We start from the raw sequence: 19,192 nt of genomic DNA, 5'->3' as shown, positions 1-19,192 counted from the left end.
CGCCATGCACAGATGTACATTTTATTTTCATGACTGTGTAGTCACTGCAGTAATTATGTATCTCTGCAAGCTATTATGTACTTTAGCTAGAATCCGAACAGGACAGAATAGTTTTTTTTTTTTAAACAGAACCAGATAGTGCTCTTGAACGTAGCCCCATTAAACGGTGGCCAACTCCCCCGCCTCCCAACATTATAGACCAATCACAATGAAGTAATGGAACACTTCCCTCATTTGATTGGCTACAATATGTATCATGTCCATTAGCACCAGGAAGTTTACATTTTGCTGTCAGTAGATGCAGGATGGGAAGCAAAGCTGCTATTCTGTAAAAGGTTAGCGGTACACACGTTTGGTTATCATTTTTAAGTTGACCAGCCTTGTGAAAATTATGTACGTCATATATTTATTACACCCAAAGCGTCTCATATACAAGCGTTCAGGTACAAATGAAGTAATGTAGCTACAGAGCTTTGCTAACGTTAGCTAATAGTTAATCAAGCTAATGTTATCCAGGGTCCAAGACTACCACAGTTTCACTGAGGGGCAGCAACAATATGCAGAAATGTTATTCATCTTAATATTTCGCATTGTTACCAATATATTTTTGCTCGTAAAAGCCTGGGAAGGGGAAGTTATTTTATTGCAATTCTGTTGCTGAAATGGTCTTATATAGTAGCTTCAGGAAGCAGTTTTACATTATAGCTTTAAATTATATGGAGTTTGGTATAAAGCACAGTCAGCAATGCGATGTGTTTATAACGTAAAGCACATATGTTATTTTATTTTCGTCCATAAAATGTTCAAAAATAGAAACAAATATCTATGTTTCTTCTGATCCCAAGTTGACATATTCACGTGTCTTATTTTGTCCGCATCAGTCCCAAACCCCAAAATATGAAGTTAAATCACAGACAAGTTATTTTCTGTGATATTGAACAGCTCAACTTGTACCGACCATCATTCAGACACAAAGGCTGAAGCTGCTCCTTAGATATTGAACAACAATCCTATAAGGACGACAGCAGCTGGGGGGATTTTGATGAGATATGATTTAGAGCTGCAACAATTAGTCAATTACTGGACTAGTTGCCAACTATTAAATTAATTGCCAACTATTTTAATGATTGATTCAATATTTTAAGTCGTTCTTCAAGAAAAAAAAATACAAATTCTATGTTTCTAGCTTCTCAAATGTGAATATTTTCTGGTTTCTTCAGTCCTCTATGACAGTAAATTGAATATCTTTGGGTTGCGGACAAAACAAGACATTTGAAGATGTCATATTGGACTTTGGAAACAGCATTTAACATTTTTCATCATTTTCTGACATTTTATAGATCAAATAACTAATCCATTAATCAATGAATCAACAGATTAATCGATAATGAAAATAATCGTTAGTTGCTGCTCTGACATGACATTTTCTGATTTACAACTGTAAATGCTAAATTCAAATGGCTGAAATATGGTTGGAATATGTCAGCTGTGCAGCATATGTTTTAGATACTGACTATACTGTCTGAAATCAATATACCACAACATGCATTCTGTTTTTTAGTGGATTTTTCCTTTAATTGTACTCCACTGTATGTAAACATAATGTCCGTGATGTGTGTGTTCTGCCATCCTTTGTGTCTGACTGCAGAGCACTATGGGAAACACAGAGAGTGTGGTGGTGCAAAAGCGGCTTGCCCGCTTCCGCCCTGAGGAACGGCCAGTGGTTGAGGGGGTCTTCGACAGGCTCCAGGGTTGTGTCGGGGGCCCTTCAGGAGCCCCAGGGAAAACACCAGCAGGGAAGACTCTAACACTTGAGATGCTGCAGGTGTGAATGTTAGGATGACTATATTATTAGTGTAATAAGGTAAAAACTAAGTTTATTGTGCCCTGGATTGACAGAGAAATCTATAGTCTGACAGTGTTAAAATGTCATTAATGCAGCATTAGAGCTCTTATTAAGTCTGCATTAAATGACTTATTTGGATTATTTTCACCACATGCCCACTGAGATTAATACAAAACACAAAATACAACTCTCAAGACACATTTGGACTTAATTTCCAGTTGTACCTTTTCTATTTGTTTCTCATTTCAGTTTAGTTTTACATTATTTAGTAGTCAGCTACCCCGTTTTTGTCCCTCGCAGTCCTCCATGAGCAGCCTGGCACCAGACTCCATGGTAAGGAGGGTCTACCAGTGCATGTGCAGTATTGACTCTGGATTGGCAGCATCCACAGCCCCAGGGAAAACCAGCACCTCTGCTACTTCTGGAGTGGGTCGAGAGCAACTCGTCATCTTCCTAGCAGACACCCTGCGAGGCACTGCAGAAGAGCGGGCTCCGCTTGTCATGGCCATGTCACAGCATGGAGCGGGGTCCACAGTTGTCACATGTGAGCAGGTAGCAGAGGTGAGTAGAGGATCGAATTTCAGTGTCAATTTCAGTGGTATTTTTCTTTTATCACAACCCTGCCACCTTCATCATCCCCTACTGATGCCCTACTCTGGCCTTTCCCCATAGTTCCTACAAGACCTGATCTCTGCTGTGGTTCAGATTCTGGTCCACAGAGGGCGCCTGCAGGGCTGGAAGCCAGAGAGAATGGGTGATGGCTCTCTGGGTGTCAAACTCCTGGCAGAGCAGATGTGTTCTGAACTCAAACCTTCAGGTAAACAAGTGATTTGAAGGTCTTTGGCTATATAACCCTAGGAAATGTGACTGCTGACCCTGTTTCTCTCTCTTCTCTCCTGTTTCACCATCCAGACCAGGGAGACTGTGATGTTTCCTGTCTGGAGGACTGGATTTTCAGGGTGTCCCAGGTATCGTCGTACCTGGAGATGCTGGTGGCTGAGGGTCTAAATGTTTCCCTAAGTGGCCGGCCGGCCCCCACCCTCCTGCCCCCTTGCCGGGAGACACCCTGGAAAGAGCTGAGGTGTCTGCTGGACCTTCCCACCCTCATGTTTTTGGCACCACAGGTCAGTTTCAAGTCAAATCAAGTCAGTTTTTATTTATATAGCCCAATATCACAGACAGTTATGCAATAGATGTTGTGTGTACAGAATAGACCGAGATAGCACAACAAGATAGCAGTATAGAAAAACAGGATGACAAAATTATAGATAGACTGATAAACTAGTGTACAAATGTTGGTGAGTTCTGACCAAAATATGTTGTGTTATGGTTTGATTTTTGTCTGAACAAACTTTTAGTGAGAATTCTAGCTCTAGAATACAGCAGATTTTTTTAAGAGAAAAATATGGAAATTTAGGCAGTTGCTACAACCTTTTTGTTAATGGAAATGCCATTTTAGAAAGAAAGAAAGAACAGACGACAAGAAGAAAGAAAGGGAAAGAAAAAAAGAAAAGAGATCAGGATGAAAAAAATACAACTAATACCAAAAGACTTTCAGCTCTCCAGGCCCATTCCTGTCCATCCTGCCTAACCCTACTACTGACATAAAAAGGGTCAAATACAACACTGCTTCATGTATCATGCATGGTATAATAGCCACCATAGTACACAAGGTTGCTTTTCCTCTCCTCTAATATTCTTGTTATGAAAAGTGTTTCTCGGTAGATCTGATTTAGAAACATATGAAAATGGAGAACTAATCCCACCTCAATAAATGCAAACATGAACTCTTAGTTTTAAAATATAATACACATCTTAAAATATAGCACAGAAGGAGGAAGTTGGGGTGGTGCAGGGATCTGTGACAGCAAACTGAGTTACTCATTCACTACATAGTACTTTACTCTATAGTGAGCCACAATAAAAAAAATATAAATGGACACTTCTTTTTTCCTGCCACTGTGGGAATTTTTAAAGCACTATATAGTGCATATGAGTGGCATGAAATATGAGTGACATACTGTTAATAAGTTCCACACTGCCAGTAATATATGGTATATGTTATTGGTGATTTGTATCTACCAGTTGAATGAATGACATGCCATCTATAGGTCCCATAAACCAGCTGCAGCTTACTAAGAATCAACAGCGAGATACCACTGAGAACTGGTACACAAGCACCACATAGCAAACCATCAACTACTTTTTAATCTCTGCACCGCTAGAATTAAATCTGGGTAAAGTTGACACATGTCTGTGTCATGCTTGCTTTTAAAAAGCCAAATTTAATATAATTTGTAAAGACGGACAGTTCTGACCTGTCCATCAGAAATCTATCAACAGCTTGGACAGGACACAAAGGCCCATAGTTATCAGACTAGTTGACTTTCACAAGTTAATTTATATATTTTTTATCGGGAACAAACATCACTAAGAGCATTGTGTCAGGTAGAATGGCATGACCCAAAAAAAGAGTAAAGCAAGCGTTAAGAAGAGGGACAAGTTTTTCCATCATATTTGAGATGTTCAGCAATATTTTAATGTCAGTTCCTACTGACTCATTGTCATCTGGCTTTATTATCATGTCATACAATTCATCAGACACCACTATCATGCCCTCAGTGAGGTCATTAGTTGTAAACTTTATGCTGTGCACGTAATTAATCAAGTCATAAGATAAATGCTTCTGCCATAACTTGACAATTTCATCTGTGCCACTCACACCACTATTATTAGATGGTAAATGAGTTTTACTGTTATTCATTGTTCTGACCTTTACAACACTAGATCATTCTTAGTAGGAATATGAGATTAAAGAAGTATTGTATAAAGCATGTAATATAATACCTGGAGAGCTTAATGAGACAAAGAAAAATAGAGAATAAAATGTACGTATGCGTGTCTGCCCACATAATTCTAAAGCTTGGAATAGAAGGAGAAATATAATCTAGGATTAATAAAAGTTTTGGTTTTGTCACCATATTTTGTTTTGTTTTGTTTTGTTTATGTTGTTTTCATATTGTATATCGTTATATTTATATAGAACCTTTATAAACCTGGTGTCACAAAATGCTTCCCAATTAAAGACATAAAATTTTCATGAGTCAATGTGCTGTAAGATGTTGGTGAGTATATTTAATCCATCATTTTGGTTTGTTGTTGATTAATTTGTCTAAGTAATCGCAATGTCTGATAAATGATGACAATAAAATATAACTATGGATTCATTCATATATCCGTGTCATAGAATGACTGTTGTTTAAAGCTGTTACGCAGCCATAGTTCACTCACACAGGTGTTTTCACTGACGCTGGCTGATTAGATCTCTCCTCAGGACTGTGTGTGTACGTGTGTGTGTGTGGGTGTCGGTGTGTGTGTGTGTGTGTGTGTGTGTGTGTGTACAGACCATGGGTGATTGACATCTTCCTCATTCCCCTGTTAGTTTAGTAACACCTGCAGGAAAATGTACACCTTTATCATTCTTATGGAGTTTGGTGACCTCACTTCATTACGACCATAGCTTTACTTTCCCAGGATAAATTCTGCCAGAATAACTGAAAACAGCAGTTTATATTTACTACTAGTCATATTTACTCACACTCAGTATTCACTACCAATTCTCTGTTAACCTTTCCAGCTGCCAGACAGTTACAGCGCCCCCTGGAGACTTGTGTTTTCTACACGGCTGCACGGGGAGAGCTTCACCAGGATGGTGACTGGCCTGACTAAGCGGGGGCCCACCTTGCTGCTTATCAAAGACACAGAGGGACATATTTTTGGTGGCTTTGCCTCCCACGGCTGGGACGTCAAACCTCAGTTCCAGGGTAAGAGAAGGGACAAGCTTTGTTTGATCCCACAGCACTTTCATGTTGCACAATTTACAGACCTTAGATCCAGTTTGCTATTTGATGAAAACTGTCTCTAGTTTAGTAGTTGCCTTCAACAGTTCTACAGAGAGCACAGTAGTTTTAGCCTGCACACTTCACTAGTTCAGGTTAGCAACTGAGCCACTGAAAAACACAGCTACCAGCATTTAAAATACTTTGGTAGGTAATAGATATAACTATTTATCTCAATAATAAGTGATATTTGGCTACAGTAGCTTGCAAGTTAGCATAGCATACTAGCAACTAAAAGTGCACCTTTATACTTGTAATTCATGCAATGAGCTGGACTGGGAACAGACTGGTGAACAACAGGAAGAGAGACAACAGCAGCTGCATGGAGACTCTAACCAGAAGAGTGCAGAGGTTCCCACTCAGAGGTGGTGAGATGTTGTTGGAGGCAAAAGTGAAAGTCCAGTCAGACTTCTCATTGTCAACGAATCCCATAAATAGACCAAAACCAACAATGTTTTTTAAAGACATGAATCTTTAAAAAATGGTCATGAATGTAAGCTTTCATTTTTTGTTACTCAGCATTTTGGTGAATTTAAAGTCATACAAAGCTAAAGACTGAACTTAAATATATTTTATATTTTAAATGCTAATGCAGCGTGGCACTGGCACTTACTTATAGGAGATCAAAATTGTACCTTAGGTATCAAGACTTACAGCTGAATTAAAATTTCTCAATAGTAGAACTGTTTATGAGACAGTTGTTTCTGTACTGCTGAATTCAGAACAGAGATGATTTGTAGAAAATAACTTAGACCACACTGATAGATTAAGGCTCTTAAATCTATGATGCTGTGGTTATTGTGCTGTGGTAGAAACATTATCATCATGTTGCTGTGGACCAGACCCCAGCTCAAGACTAATATTAAAGCACTGATAAGAGGACACAATGAGGAAGTAATACTACTTGTTTGAATACTGTTGGCTGTCACTTGACTTTTCTCTCAGATCTTCACAATTTGTATATTTGTGTGTGTGTGCAGGTGACTCCAGATGCTTCCTGTTCACTGTGTTCCCCAGACTGAGAGTTTATACAGCTACAGGATATAACCAACACTTCATGTACCTCAACCAGAATCAGCAGACCATGCCCAACGGATTGGTGAGATAGCATTAGTTTAACAGAGGAGAACTTTTTATTCTGTTGCTTGTGGCCTGTAATTATCAGATGTAGCTTAAACTTGTAATCCCCTAAAATTTAGGCAGCACACTGAATGTGAATATTGTTTTTCATATATATCATGATAACATTGCATCAGTGCACAAGGTTTCTGATTCAGGGAACAGTTTACCATCGCCTCCGACATTTGATATTATGAATATCATACAGTGTTTTTTATCACATAACGTTTCCTGTTGTATAACCTCTGTGTGTTAGAAGCCAAAGTCTGTGTTCCACAACAGATAGGAAAAACACTATTATCGATCAAATCAAACTTTTTCACAGTGGTAGAATAGTAGCCCTAACAACCATTGATCAAATGACTATATGTAACATTATAGTGGTCGATTTTCATGACCAGACTCTGCAGTTCCCCTCACCTCTACAGAGCGTTTTAGCCTCTTTCAGCTTATAGTTTTATAGCTTCCAACTCCATTCTCATTAGCATAATATTCAGCAGCATAGGAAGCTGTTTGTGGTGAAGAAGCTCTGATAAACCCACTGTACATTACCTGCCCTGCACCAAATGGCAGACAAAGTTAGACTTAACTTTATAAGATAATAATGTATACGTTTTGTGTTTTTAGCTTATCTCTCTTGATGTAGTGCAAGCTGATGTTGGGGCATATGAATTAATTCATGTAAATTTTAACAAACTTTTGATGAAAATCTGACATGTGGGATTGGATGGCCCTATTGGTATTATTGTCATTATTATACTGAACTTGAATTTGAATGTTGTACCAAGGTTCATGAAGTTTGGTGACGTTAAATAATTTCACCATGGCACTGCCCAACCTCAAACTGAGCAGAGGTCTGACTGTTCGCTAAGCCCTGCCCCTTAGTCACTTACTTAGTTACTCAGTAATTTTTCATACAATGGGTCATTGATTTCAGACGAAGATAGACAAAAGCAGGCTTTCTCATTTCTAGCCAGCAACTGTTTATTTTGCCTGCTGTGAAGACAACTGTCACTGGCAGATTTTATCAGCTATAGCTAGCCAGCTGATTAAGCTAACCTTAGCTCTATGACTGTTGAAAATGCCATCTCAGACTCTGTCTCTGACTTTTTAATATTTCCAGCTGACTTGTTTTAAAATGGGAACTCTGTTAAAAGGGTCTTAAATATGCACTTGATAGCTACATACATTATATTGTCATAAAAAGCCGAGGCTATAGTCAGCATCCTCACCAGCTGATGATTCACAGAGAAGACATGGAAATAAAGAAACAGCATTGTTCTTGCTTTAGTCTTTGTAAGTATGATAAAGAAAAATGTAATCAACTGTTATTTCACTCTAACATAAACCTGTTTAGCTACATACATTTCTTCCCGACTGCAGCTGGCCTCATCACCAAGGCCCCCCCTCCCAACTCCATGGTTACTTTAACGTGACACATCACAATCTCTTATTTGCACATTTAACATTTGCATATTTTTTATTATAAATTATGCATACTGCATACACTGTATACTCCTGGTCAATACAATAAAGCTGACTGATACTTTCTGATACTTGGACAAGCAAGACAGAGGTTAAGCTTTACTGTTCATATTTTCAGTATGTTTCATTTAAAATATTACAAGATAAAAATCTTTTAGGATGAGGACTATGTGATGTGTTTGGTAAATGATTTTGCCTGGGGAGTGTAAACTTCCTCAAAAATCCAGTAAAGAGCAGGACAGAGCTGCTAATGCTAAACTCTGATAGCATCCAGGACCAGCTTCCACACAGTGGAGAAATACTACACCAGTGGGCCTACTATTGTGAACCGGGATTCTTTTTTAAGTAAACTAAAATGTAGTTAACTAATAAAATGTACCTTGTCATAAGTTACTAATATAGATAGTAAGCTAGTTTTACTGACATGCTAACATTTGCAACTTAAGTTTAAGCAGACAAGCACACTGTAATTCATTCTTTACACTTTGGTTTTGGTGTAATGATGATGCATAACAATAATCCTATGACATACTTGTCTTTATTCTTTTTGTGCTTATGTTTTCCGGTCATCATCAGGGAATGGGCGGTCAGCACGGATACTTTGGCCTGTGGTTGGATAGTGACTTTGGACGTGGCCATAGCCGTGCACGGCCCAAGTGTACCACCTACGGCAGCCCTCAGCTCTCCGGAAACGAGGACTTTACCTTGGACTCTATGGAAGTGTGGGCGGTCGGAAAACCCCCAGAACCAGAGGAGGTCAGAGTACTTGTTCAGTTCTTAATTTATGAGAAAGTCAAGGTTATATCCATGCTGTTTCCAAGAACATCCTGTTTGACATTGTTCCACACATTTACACTGTGAGGAACTCAGTTCAAAAACTTTGTCAGTCTTCAACTGTTAGGTGAGGCTATAATTATAATAAAACTTGCCACCCAATATTTTTAGAATTCAGACAGGGGAAAACATACCCATCAGGCATGTAATTAACTGTACCAACTGTACTACAAATAGAGAACCTCATTTACATCCCAGCTTTTTTTACATTATACAGCTGTTTCCTTTAGACTGAGGAGAATTAAACCCACGGTATGTCTGTATGTATGACTGTCTGACTGTTTTTGTGTTTCAGGGTGAGGAAGGCCAGGGCAAAAGGAGTGTCCTGGATATGGATCCAGAGGCTCAGGCCATAATGGAGATGACAGGGAAGACTCTGCACAGTCAGGGCCTCAGGGAGCCAGAGGAGGACCAGGAGCAGTGAGGGCCAACAGGGAAATAGACCAAAGCCATCACACCTAATTGAGGCCTCCAGTCTATCTGGTACTGACACACGTTGGGATTTTATAATCTGACATTTACATCTAGCCATAAGAAATATCTCCAATATACACAGTGATATCAGATTTATCTTTCCTTGCCTTTCATTCTGATTGGTCCCTTATACACACAAACTGCTGCTAAAGATGATTAAAGATGGTTTTGGCTGTCCAAGATCACAACATAAACCAGGCTAACAAAGTCTAACTACGGTAGATCTAAAATCAGCTTATTAGTGATCTGTAATGTCTGATATGATCTTTTTGCACAAACAACTGACAGCCACCAGTCATCATCTCTGTTAAAGGCACAGAAGTATCCTGGGTGTGTTCACACTTCTTTCCACCAAGCTACACTGGTGCTGAACTGAAGAAAACGTTTTTAAATGAATATATCACAGATTAATCCATCAGAGAAGAGGCAGGGGTTCCCGTTTCTTCACCAGCAGTAGCCTCGGTCGACCAGAATGCAATGCATCTACATCACCTCTATTGAAATCACTAACTGAAGTGTTATGTTCAGGAGAGTGAGCCCCACAGTTTTTTTATCTTGAAGTTCTGGGTTCGAAGAAAACAAGGATCGTCTTAAACCAACCAATAGTTTTATTGCTACAGCATTCAAAAAACCTTCAGGTTTAGTAGACATGGTCTGACATGAGCCTGTTAGTCAATCTCTATCTAGCTATTTCACCTTCTGAGCCATTATATTTATGTGTGAACATGTGACTAATGATAAGATCCTTCAAAAGTTGTGTTAGTTATTCAGGGACCGTTTTTTCAAACACCAGGGATGCTAAATACTTGATCCCTCCTCAAACTGACAGCTGTGGATAAACCTCATGAATACTCGAGACAAAACTATCCATTTTTACAGACTGGATGTACCTCTGGATTTAATATTTTTATTTAATTTATTTTTTGCTCAAAGTCTATGGCGTGCCCACCCACATCATGACCCAGACACTGGATGAGAGGTTGGACTGACTAGCCACTTTGGATTTTTCCTCGAGCAAATCTTCAGTGCAGCAGAATAAAGACAGATAGAGGATTGCCTGTAAAATGAAATGTGATTATAATAGATATATTGTTAATGGAGATGTGATGCTGTGTGTTTTATTGTTGTCAGCAGTGCAATAATTCCAAAGAGGCATTAAGTCACCCGTTATTTTTATCAAGCATGATCAAGTCTGAGGAACTGCATCAATATAAACAGATCTGTGGTGGAGTTTGTATTTACCAAATAAAGTCACACATGATATTATAACATACTACTGGAGCAACCAGTGTATGAGGGCCTGAATGTAACAGGATCTTTTAATCTAGAGCACATGTAATTCAGTATATCACCATATTTAGAGGTTTTCCACTTGCTTTTTGCAACAACTGTTGCTGATGAGTTGAAAACACTGTTAACATCAGATGTTGCAGAGGTGACACCACTATGTCCTCAAACATGGCATGTTGTAATATATTATTTTGTACGATGGTGCAGTTAGAAACACTTATTACCTTTTACAATCATTTCAATTGTCGTAAAATGTAGTGTTTAAATGATGATATTCTGTGTGTGTGTGTGTGTGTGTGTGTGTGTGTGTGTGTGTGTGTGTGTGTGTGTGTGTGTGTGTGTGTGTGTGTGTGTGTAGTGAACACATTATTGCAGTGTTAACCTGTAAAGCTGCCTGTATTAAAATGAGACGGGCCTGGAACATGCACCTACAATATGTTCAGTTGTGTTTCTCTGTTGAGTGAACCGTGGCAATTTGCTTAATATGTCCGTCTTAATTTGATCCTGTCTGACTTTGCCAGACAGGCTGTAAAATGTCGCCATAAACATAAACGACAAGATCTCCACTTTGACATCGCTAATTGTACTAATACAAACACCTGCTCAGAGGCTGAAAGGCAATTCTGTGTTCATCCCCCTCCTCTTCTGCTATCATGCAAATTACTGAGGCAAGTTACTCATGCAAATCTGTTATATAAGCTTACAGCAGTTCACACGGTGGTGTGATGGACATGGTTCCATAAAGAATATTTATACTCGTCTTTGTATTTGTCTATGAAAATGATTATATTGTTTTGCTGAGAAATGTGAAGATATTTTGAGCCTCTGGATAACAGCATACTATGTTCTTCATGTCACTTACATTCCCCCAACTAGAATAAATGCTGTTTATAACGACTGTGCTTGTTATAAACAGCATTCATGTTTGCAACATATTTATTTTCATACTCTGCTGCATGCATTTTCTTTATTATCATGTTTTTTCAACCCTTTGTCTTTGTCTCTTCATGCTTTACTCTTATTTTCCACATCCTCATCTGCACACGTACACATATTTCCATTGTGCAAGTGATGAGGCTGTATTTTCCATTTTGTCTATTGGTCGCTTGCTCACACTCATTTTTCTTTATTTTAATTCTACAGTATTTGCTGTGCTGAGGACTTAATTTAATTGAGTTCTTATTCAGTCTTGTTCTAAACTTTTCTCCACTGTTTCTCATGTCAGACACCTCAAACAGTTTCATTATCAGATTCCAAATAAGTGGTTTAAGATGAAGAAATGTCTACTTGTGACAACTCCTTAGGGTTGCATATGTCTACCAGTTGTGACTAGTTCACCCAGAGTGATTAAGTTTTCCTCTTCTCTTAAGTCTGGGAATAAATTGCTCTCTCTTCTACTGATGCCTTCATCAACTTTTTGGAGGCATTTTTGCCTTTATTTTATATGACACTATATAGGTACAGAGGAAATAAGGGGAGAGAGAAGGGCTATGAGATGCAACACAGCTCCATGGCTGGTATCGAACTGTGAAAGTTGCAATAATGTGACTTAACCATTCAACTGTCAAGGTGCCTCAACTAATTCTGTCTGTAAAGGACATTTTTACCCAGTAGCCCCCAAAAGATTTGATAACGTTTATTTAGTATGAACAGCATCGCTGTCTGCTTAGTAACGTCACAAAAATAAGTGAGGTACACACTGTACTAGGTATTTCCATTCATTACTGAAGTATTTCCATTTTCAGTAAATTTCATACGGACATGTACTTTTTACTCCACTACATTTATCTGATTGCTATGATTACTAGTTACTTTAACTTCACAGGTTAAGATTTCGCAAACAAAACGTGATCAGTAAACTAACCAACACTGTTTAAAGTAGTATTAAAATTAGCAGCTACAGCATTGAAATGCTGCTTACACAATGAGTCAGTAATAATATTCCAATAATATTTAATACTATAACACAGAGGCTATTCTGGTGTATAAGTCATTTTACTATTGACACTTTTAAGTGGATACATTTTTTTGATACTGATAACTTCTGCACATGAAATAAGTGTTAAAAGTAAAGTTGAAAGCAGAACAGTTACTTGCAATAGACTTTCATTAGACTGTGGTATTACTCATTTTACCTAAATATAGGTCTGAATACTTCCACCACTGATAAAAGTCTTTTCTTCCCTTCTCACTCAGCTAGGATTAATTATTTCATTAAGCGTCTAATGACCTTCAGGACCACTTTAATGGACAATTCGGAGTCCTCGGACCATACATTGACAACCACCTGTGAAACAGGTTGAAGAGTTGTGTCTAAACGGACGCAGCTTTCTCTGCGTCCACAAACTGCTCTCAGCATCAGTGCACTGAGGGGCTTTTACATTACACACATTTTGTAAAAGAATGAAAGCTCTAAAGTTTAAAACATGTATAATGAAAAATACAACAGCATTAGTCTTCATCCTGTCAGGTCAGAGTGGCCGATGCCACTTGCATAGTGTACTTTGCATAGATACCGTCCTTGCTTCCGGACTTTTTTTGTTTTTTATGACATGTAGGCTATGCCTATAATGCTGGTTAACTTTTACTTCCTTGTACACTCAGATAGAGGAACTGACCGTTTTGCGGCTGGCCTTTTTGTCAACACTCCACATCCTCCCCAGCTTCATTTCATAACTTTCAAATCATGATTAGATAGAAAACAAGCGGCAACTTCGTCGAGCTGAAAAGAATCGATTTCACTCATAAGGTACGTCTTTTACTTTTCTTTAAATCCTTTATTTGTGCGGGTTAAACAGCCTGTGCAGCGGCAGAGTTAAGAAAGAAGAGAGGGGAAATCCGCTTTTTACTGGCAGCATATCTGCTGGTCTGCAGATGATGAGTCTGACCAGGCGGCTCGGTGCAGCTCACAGCATGGGGTGTATGCGCTCCCTTTCACTGTACCATGCCGGTAACACCTGCTGTACTCACACACACACACCAGTCTGTTTGTTACATGCACCACATTATACTTGCATCCATGTTCATGTTATCGTCTAATGATGAACATTTAGAGTTCTCAGGAGTAACCCTCCTAGAGCCAGTTAAATAAGAAAGAAAAAAAAGGATTAATCAGAATAAATAGCACAACTAAGTGTAGTAGCCTGCTTATAAAAGATATTTTAATGCTTGGAGTATTTAATGTATCCTTATACCATCATATGCAAAGTTATAGAGAACTTTTTTAAAATTGTTCTATATATACTATTTCTAATGTTCCCTTTGTTCAAAAATGGTTCGTTATGAAGCCAAAGTGACCCCTTATCGGATCTACATAGAACCATTTTTGCATATTTTTCCAAATAAAACTTAACAGTGTAATGTTACACTCAGTTGCTAGTTTATACACTTAACGTGCGGTCTAATACAAGAGTCCTGCAATAAAACGTTCCGTTTTCCCTTCAACTGTTTTAGATAGATGTTGATTCAACTTAATGGTCATTTACGAGGGTGTAGTTTGCTTTCAAATTGTGTTGTACTGTGATTTTTTTCTACTCATTTATTTAAAAGGGGTAGACGAAATATTTGATGTGATTGGTTCTGGGACTCATCTGATCCATTCAAACACTGTGCTGTGAAGAAAAAAGGTTGTACAGAACCAGAACCAGCACCTTAACAGACTACACCTTGTTCTCTTCTGTGTGTACAGTGCTATTTGGTATTGCTAACAAAACAAGGAACTGTGAATGTCTAAATAATTAGCTAAAAATTAACAATAGGTATTTCTAAATGCTGTCATGCCATTGACAAAGAATGATACTCTTGAAGACCAGATTGACCCTTTTCACAGCAGACATTTTGACTTGTCATAGCGGGAAATGCACAGGTGTAAATAATAACATTAATGGTGGCTCTGTTCCAGTTAGTGTCCCTGTGTGTCAGTGAGTGAACGTGCTCAATACCAGAGCCATGCAACTGGCTTACCTAAATGGAATGCAGCCATCATTAATGTTAGTCATGGTGGGTTAGAACCAAATGATTTACCTCCTAGCCAAGCAGCTCTAGTACTCAAGCTTCTTTAATTGTAGACATATGAAATGTACGGATAATTGCTTTTACAATTTTATTATTGTATAGTTTGTTTAAACAAGCTTGTCTAGCCTTAGCCTGAAGTGAGGTGTTTGGTGAGATTTGAGGAATATGACCTCTACTTTAATTTGTTTTTGAAGGTGAGCTTAAAATTCAGTTGAACTCCTGCATTAGTCAAATTTTGGCATTTGGGAGGCAGAGGAATTCAAAAACAAACTAATAGATAGCAGCACTGACATGTTTTTTGCCTGATAATGTTTATGGCTAACAGTAAAAAGTTCCATCCATCCAATAAACACGTAGCAACATTAGCATTCAAGGTGTGTCAGTTCACCTGATAAATGTTAGTCCAATATTAACTCTTGTTTTAACCCCGTTTCTTTCTTCACCAAGTTCTGAGAAAAATGTCCGGTGCTTAATTTGCTAAAGGTTTCACTTTTGTCACCAGTAGTTTTGAACTTGTTTTATGCCGTTTTTAGCTGAAAAAAAGCTGCCTGCTGAGGTTAATGAGAGCGTTGAGACTGAATAAAACAGTGAATGTGCTATAAAACCAAAACAAGGAGTTAAAAAAGGCTAAAAAGCTCAGTAGAGTAGCAGAATTTGTTTTCTGTGGTTATGCGCAACCTCTTCCACATTGCATGCTGAACATTCGATTAAATGTTAAAATCCAGCAAGAGCAAAATGAGCTTGAACCTCTGAATCTATCAGAATGCTCTTTTAATTTTTTCCCCTGTTTTATGAGCCCCCTGGTTGTTTGGTTGAGCACAATGTTGTTTTCTTCTACCTTCATATTCTTTGTTAAAAAATGTGTTGATGGAGCTTAAATGAATGCCTTAAACCGGTGTGATTGGTTTGGTTTTGCCAAAAAAAAGATACAAAAAGGTTTGCTGGACCACTCTATTGTGTATCATCTGTATCATCCTGTTTTCTTTTGCCTTTTCACACTAAGGCTTAATTTAAGCAGTAAAATGAATTCTGTTGCACAATTAATGCATCTTGACCTGGTGATTGTGCCACTTAACACCCAGTGCAGCAATACTGAGGAAATTTGATCTTTTTTAGCTTAACCAGAGTTTATCGGGACATGTGTTTGTGTGTGTATGCATTCCCAACAGAGCAAACATGTTAAAATCAAGCAAAGTGGATCATCACGTTCTTGTTTCATATAAACACTGCTTTTCCTGAAGCGGGTGTGTTTGTACAAGCGTGATGTGAACATATATGGCTGCATTGGCACAGTATTTGTATCATGTGTGATTGCTGGGTCAGTATGAGGAAATTAGTGAGTCTCAGTAGGGCTGCAGTGAATCCCTATAGGGACAGTCCCTTCACAGGGGTAAATGTTTCTGCAGGGAAAACGGGATAAAAGGATAATAGTTATGTAATAATGTCAGTTAATTATTAACTTCACTTGAGAACACTGAGGAACGCTCTTTAGTTTTTATCTTTCAGGTCTTTTAATATATGCACAACTGTAGATAAAAGCAGATAATGGATATTTACACTACATATGTGGTGTCACATTTATTTATATTAAGCAAGACATTTGTGTGCACCTGCAGATATGTAGTGATATTTTAGTTTTTCCTGAATTCTTCCGTGACCTCATTCATTTTTAATCACATCTTATTATAAAGAAGGGCTCCAGGTTTCTTTTTGGATTAAAAAAATATTGAGAAACTCTCCATAGATGTGCTTTATTTAAAGGATATTGTGTCGATTACACATTATCTCTTTTACCGTTTAGAATCGTACAATGTCCACAGTATATTTTGTTGACATTTTATATCATAGTTATTTTCAAATTCAACAGAACTCTTCCTTGTTGCACTGTTTTGTTTTGATATCCTGCTGGTCATTTGCAAGTTAAATACTAGATATTGTGGCGTACCAGGTTGAATTCCCTTCAACATTACTCTAACTCCACAACTGTGCGCCCAGGTCGACTATTTCTAATGAACTTTATCTTACACTCTCAATGTTCTACATGTCCATTGGTTAAATGACTTATACCCACTTTGAATCAAACCCTATCCTCATTGCCACCATCTTACCTGTCCCCTCAAAATGGTGACGCACTGTAGTTTTAAAATACATGATTGACAGAGAGAATAAGTGATAGTGTTGAAATGAAGGCAAGAGATTGATCATATAAAATGAACTGAGGCAGAAAGAGCATGGTCACAATAAGATATGTATCTGAACTCTTAGCATTTGCATGTGATATTAATACTGCTGTCGTACATGAGGAAAAGCTGGTGACAGTTGTAAGGGCCCACAGCAGGGGAGGACATAGATATGTATATTCTCATAGATATGTATGACCTTGAAAGGAGCTTTCCAAAGTTTGACAAAAAATAACCCTGATGACATCATCAGGGTATCTCAGCTTGGGGCGGAGGAAGCAGAGAGCGTCTAATGAAAGATGCTGGTGAGTAGCATTATGGGAAATGTAGGATGCAGTGATTTTGGAGCTTGACCCATACTAGAGACTAAAAGTCAGGATATCTTGGCCTCTGCTCTTTCAGTTTTAACCACTCTTTTTAAAATCTGTCTCTTGTAAATCCCCCAACTTTATGGAAGTGCCACTAAATCGCTGCAGTTCCCCATAAACCTTCCTATTGACCATTTCGCTGGAAGAGGTGAGAAGTGGAAGGGCCGGTTTATGCTCGATCTCATTAAGGCAGGATTCAGGGATGATCAAAGATGGACCACCAAAATGAAAGTAAAGCTTAAAAGGATCCAGCACATGTGCATCAGTGAAGTGTTATCCTGTTGATAGTGATCATAGAGACCATTAATATCAGGATTTCTTTTTATCTGCTTAGCTATATGATAAGCTGTTTATTAGCTCAGTTGTCAGGTTTATTTAAAAAAGTAAAATATATCATAACTGGTTGCGTTGCCTGGCAGAGAATCTTCTGTCGTTTTTTTGGGACATTCCCTTTGTTTCTATATTTTTGAGTGCTAGTTAGAATAAAATGGCTTCTACTATAGATCCTTTTCCTTCAGCTGCCTTTGTCTCATTTCCCTCAGCCATTGTCACTGCTATTTCTAATATCCCTTGGTTATGGTTATGCCCATCCCAATGAAATGGAGTGTAGATAAGAAAAACAAAGCGGCGCCTAGTTTCCACAAATTTGCATGAGGCAAACCTGAATGAAAATGTGTCTCCCTTAGTTAGAACTGGTTTTGTCCTCAGCTGCCTTTACGTCAATAGACTCTAAAAATGAGTTTTAGCTAGAAAAGGCTGCAACAAAGCAAAAATAGAGGTGCGGTGGATTTTCTGTATAACTTCCACCTATTCATCAGAACATTTGTGGTTGAGGTCAGCTTCCTAATGCTGTCCTGATGAAGGAGAATCCAGACACAGGGAGTTAGAGGTTAACAGGTCATCACACAGCTCAGTTTGTCACACATTCAACTTTATGAATATTTAAAGCAGATATTTGTGTAGACGTAGTGAGGCAACAGTGAAGAAGGCGTACATTAGGCATGTTTCTGAGTCAGCTGTTTGGTTTCTCTTCTCTTCTTCTAAAAACTTGAATGTGTCATCCAGTAGAGATACTGCAAATGGGATCAGACAATGAGGGAACATACAGAAGAGGGACTGTGAGCCAGAACGCAAGCTGAACTGACTCCATGTACAGTACCTGCAGTCTGCTTTACTGCCACAGCTGAAGTGATTGGTTGCGGATCAATTGAAAATTAATAAACAACTGTTTTGGTAACTGAATAATCTTTTCAGTCATTTTTCAAACATTCACTGGTTACAGCCTCTCAAATGTGACCATTTTCTGCTTTTTATCTTTACATATGATAGTTAACAGAATAAATTTGGTCAACTAAAATAAGGAATTTGAGTATGCCTCCTTGGCCTCTGGGAAATAATATTTAACAAATATCAATTTTCAGACATTTTATAGACAATGTGATCAATCACGAAAATAATATGCTCCTTAATTGATAATAGAAAGTCCAGTTCTGTAGATTAAATGAGGATAAAAACATTAAATGACAAAGAAATGTCACTGTATGGCCCTCTGGGACACAGGTGTCAGGCCCAAAGTCCACAATAGCAGAATTACCAAAACAAGAGCCTGAGATTTCTTGGTGACCATTATTAGGGGGTGAAATCAGGAAAAGACCGAGTTATAACTGAAAAAACTTTAAACTG

At 38.2% G+C, this 19,192-nt stretch overlaps 2 protein-coding genes across 4 annotated transcripts in view; both read left to right on the top strand.

Moving 5' to 3' along the window:
• The first annotated feature begins 269 nt into the window (after positions 1-269).
• meak7 (MTOR associated protein, eak-7 homolog) lies at positions 270-12,344 on the top strand. 2 transcript variants are annotated; one of them, XM_042411679.1, is made up of 9 exons: positions 270-335; positions 1,649-1,825; positions 2,147-2,407; positions 2,519-2,663; positions 2,759-2,970; positions 5,484-5,670; positions 6,726-6,844; positions 8,926-9,105; positions 9,479-12,344. In XM_042411679.1, the coding sequence occupies exons 2-9, from the start codon at positions 1,655-1,657 to the stop codon at positions 9,605-9,607; spliced, it is 1,404 nt and encodes a 467-aa protein (XP_042267613.1). In that variant the 5' UTR covers positions 270-335; positions 1,649-1,654; the 3' UTR covers positions 9,608-12,344. The 2 variants fall into 2 exon arrangements, with proteins under 2 accessions (XP_042267613.1, XP_042267614.1); XM_042411680.1 differs by lacking the exon at positions 270-335 and adding an exon at positions 352-393.
• plcg2 (phospholipase C, gamma 2) overlaps positions 9,588-19,192 on the top strand; it is a 43,496-nt gene continuing 33,891 nt past the window's right edge. The window contains exon 1 of one of the 2 annotated variants that reach the window (XM_042411677.1): positions 9,588-9,666. The gene's annotated coding sequence lies outside the window, so the exon portion shown is untranslated. Of the gene's footprint in view, positions 9,667-13,534; positions 13,697-19,192 lie in introns of those variants that run through there. The other variant, XM_042411676.1, reaches the window with a different exon arrangement.

The sequence above is a fragment of the Thunnus maccoyii genome, chromosome 5 (genome assembly GCF_910596095.1).
Source record: "Thunnus maccoyii chromosome 5, fThuMac1.1, whole genome shotgun sequence".
NCBI classification, from domain to species: Eukaryota; Metazoa; Chordata; class Actinopteri; order Scombriformes; family Scombridae; genus Thunnus; species Thunnus maccoyii.
Note: the sequence above shows the minus strand (reverse complement) of the source record. Positions and strands in the feature narration are given on the sequence as shown.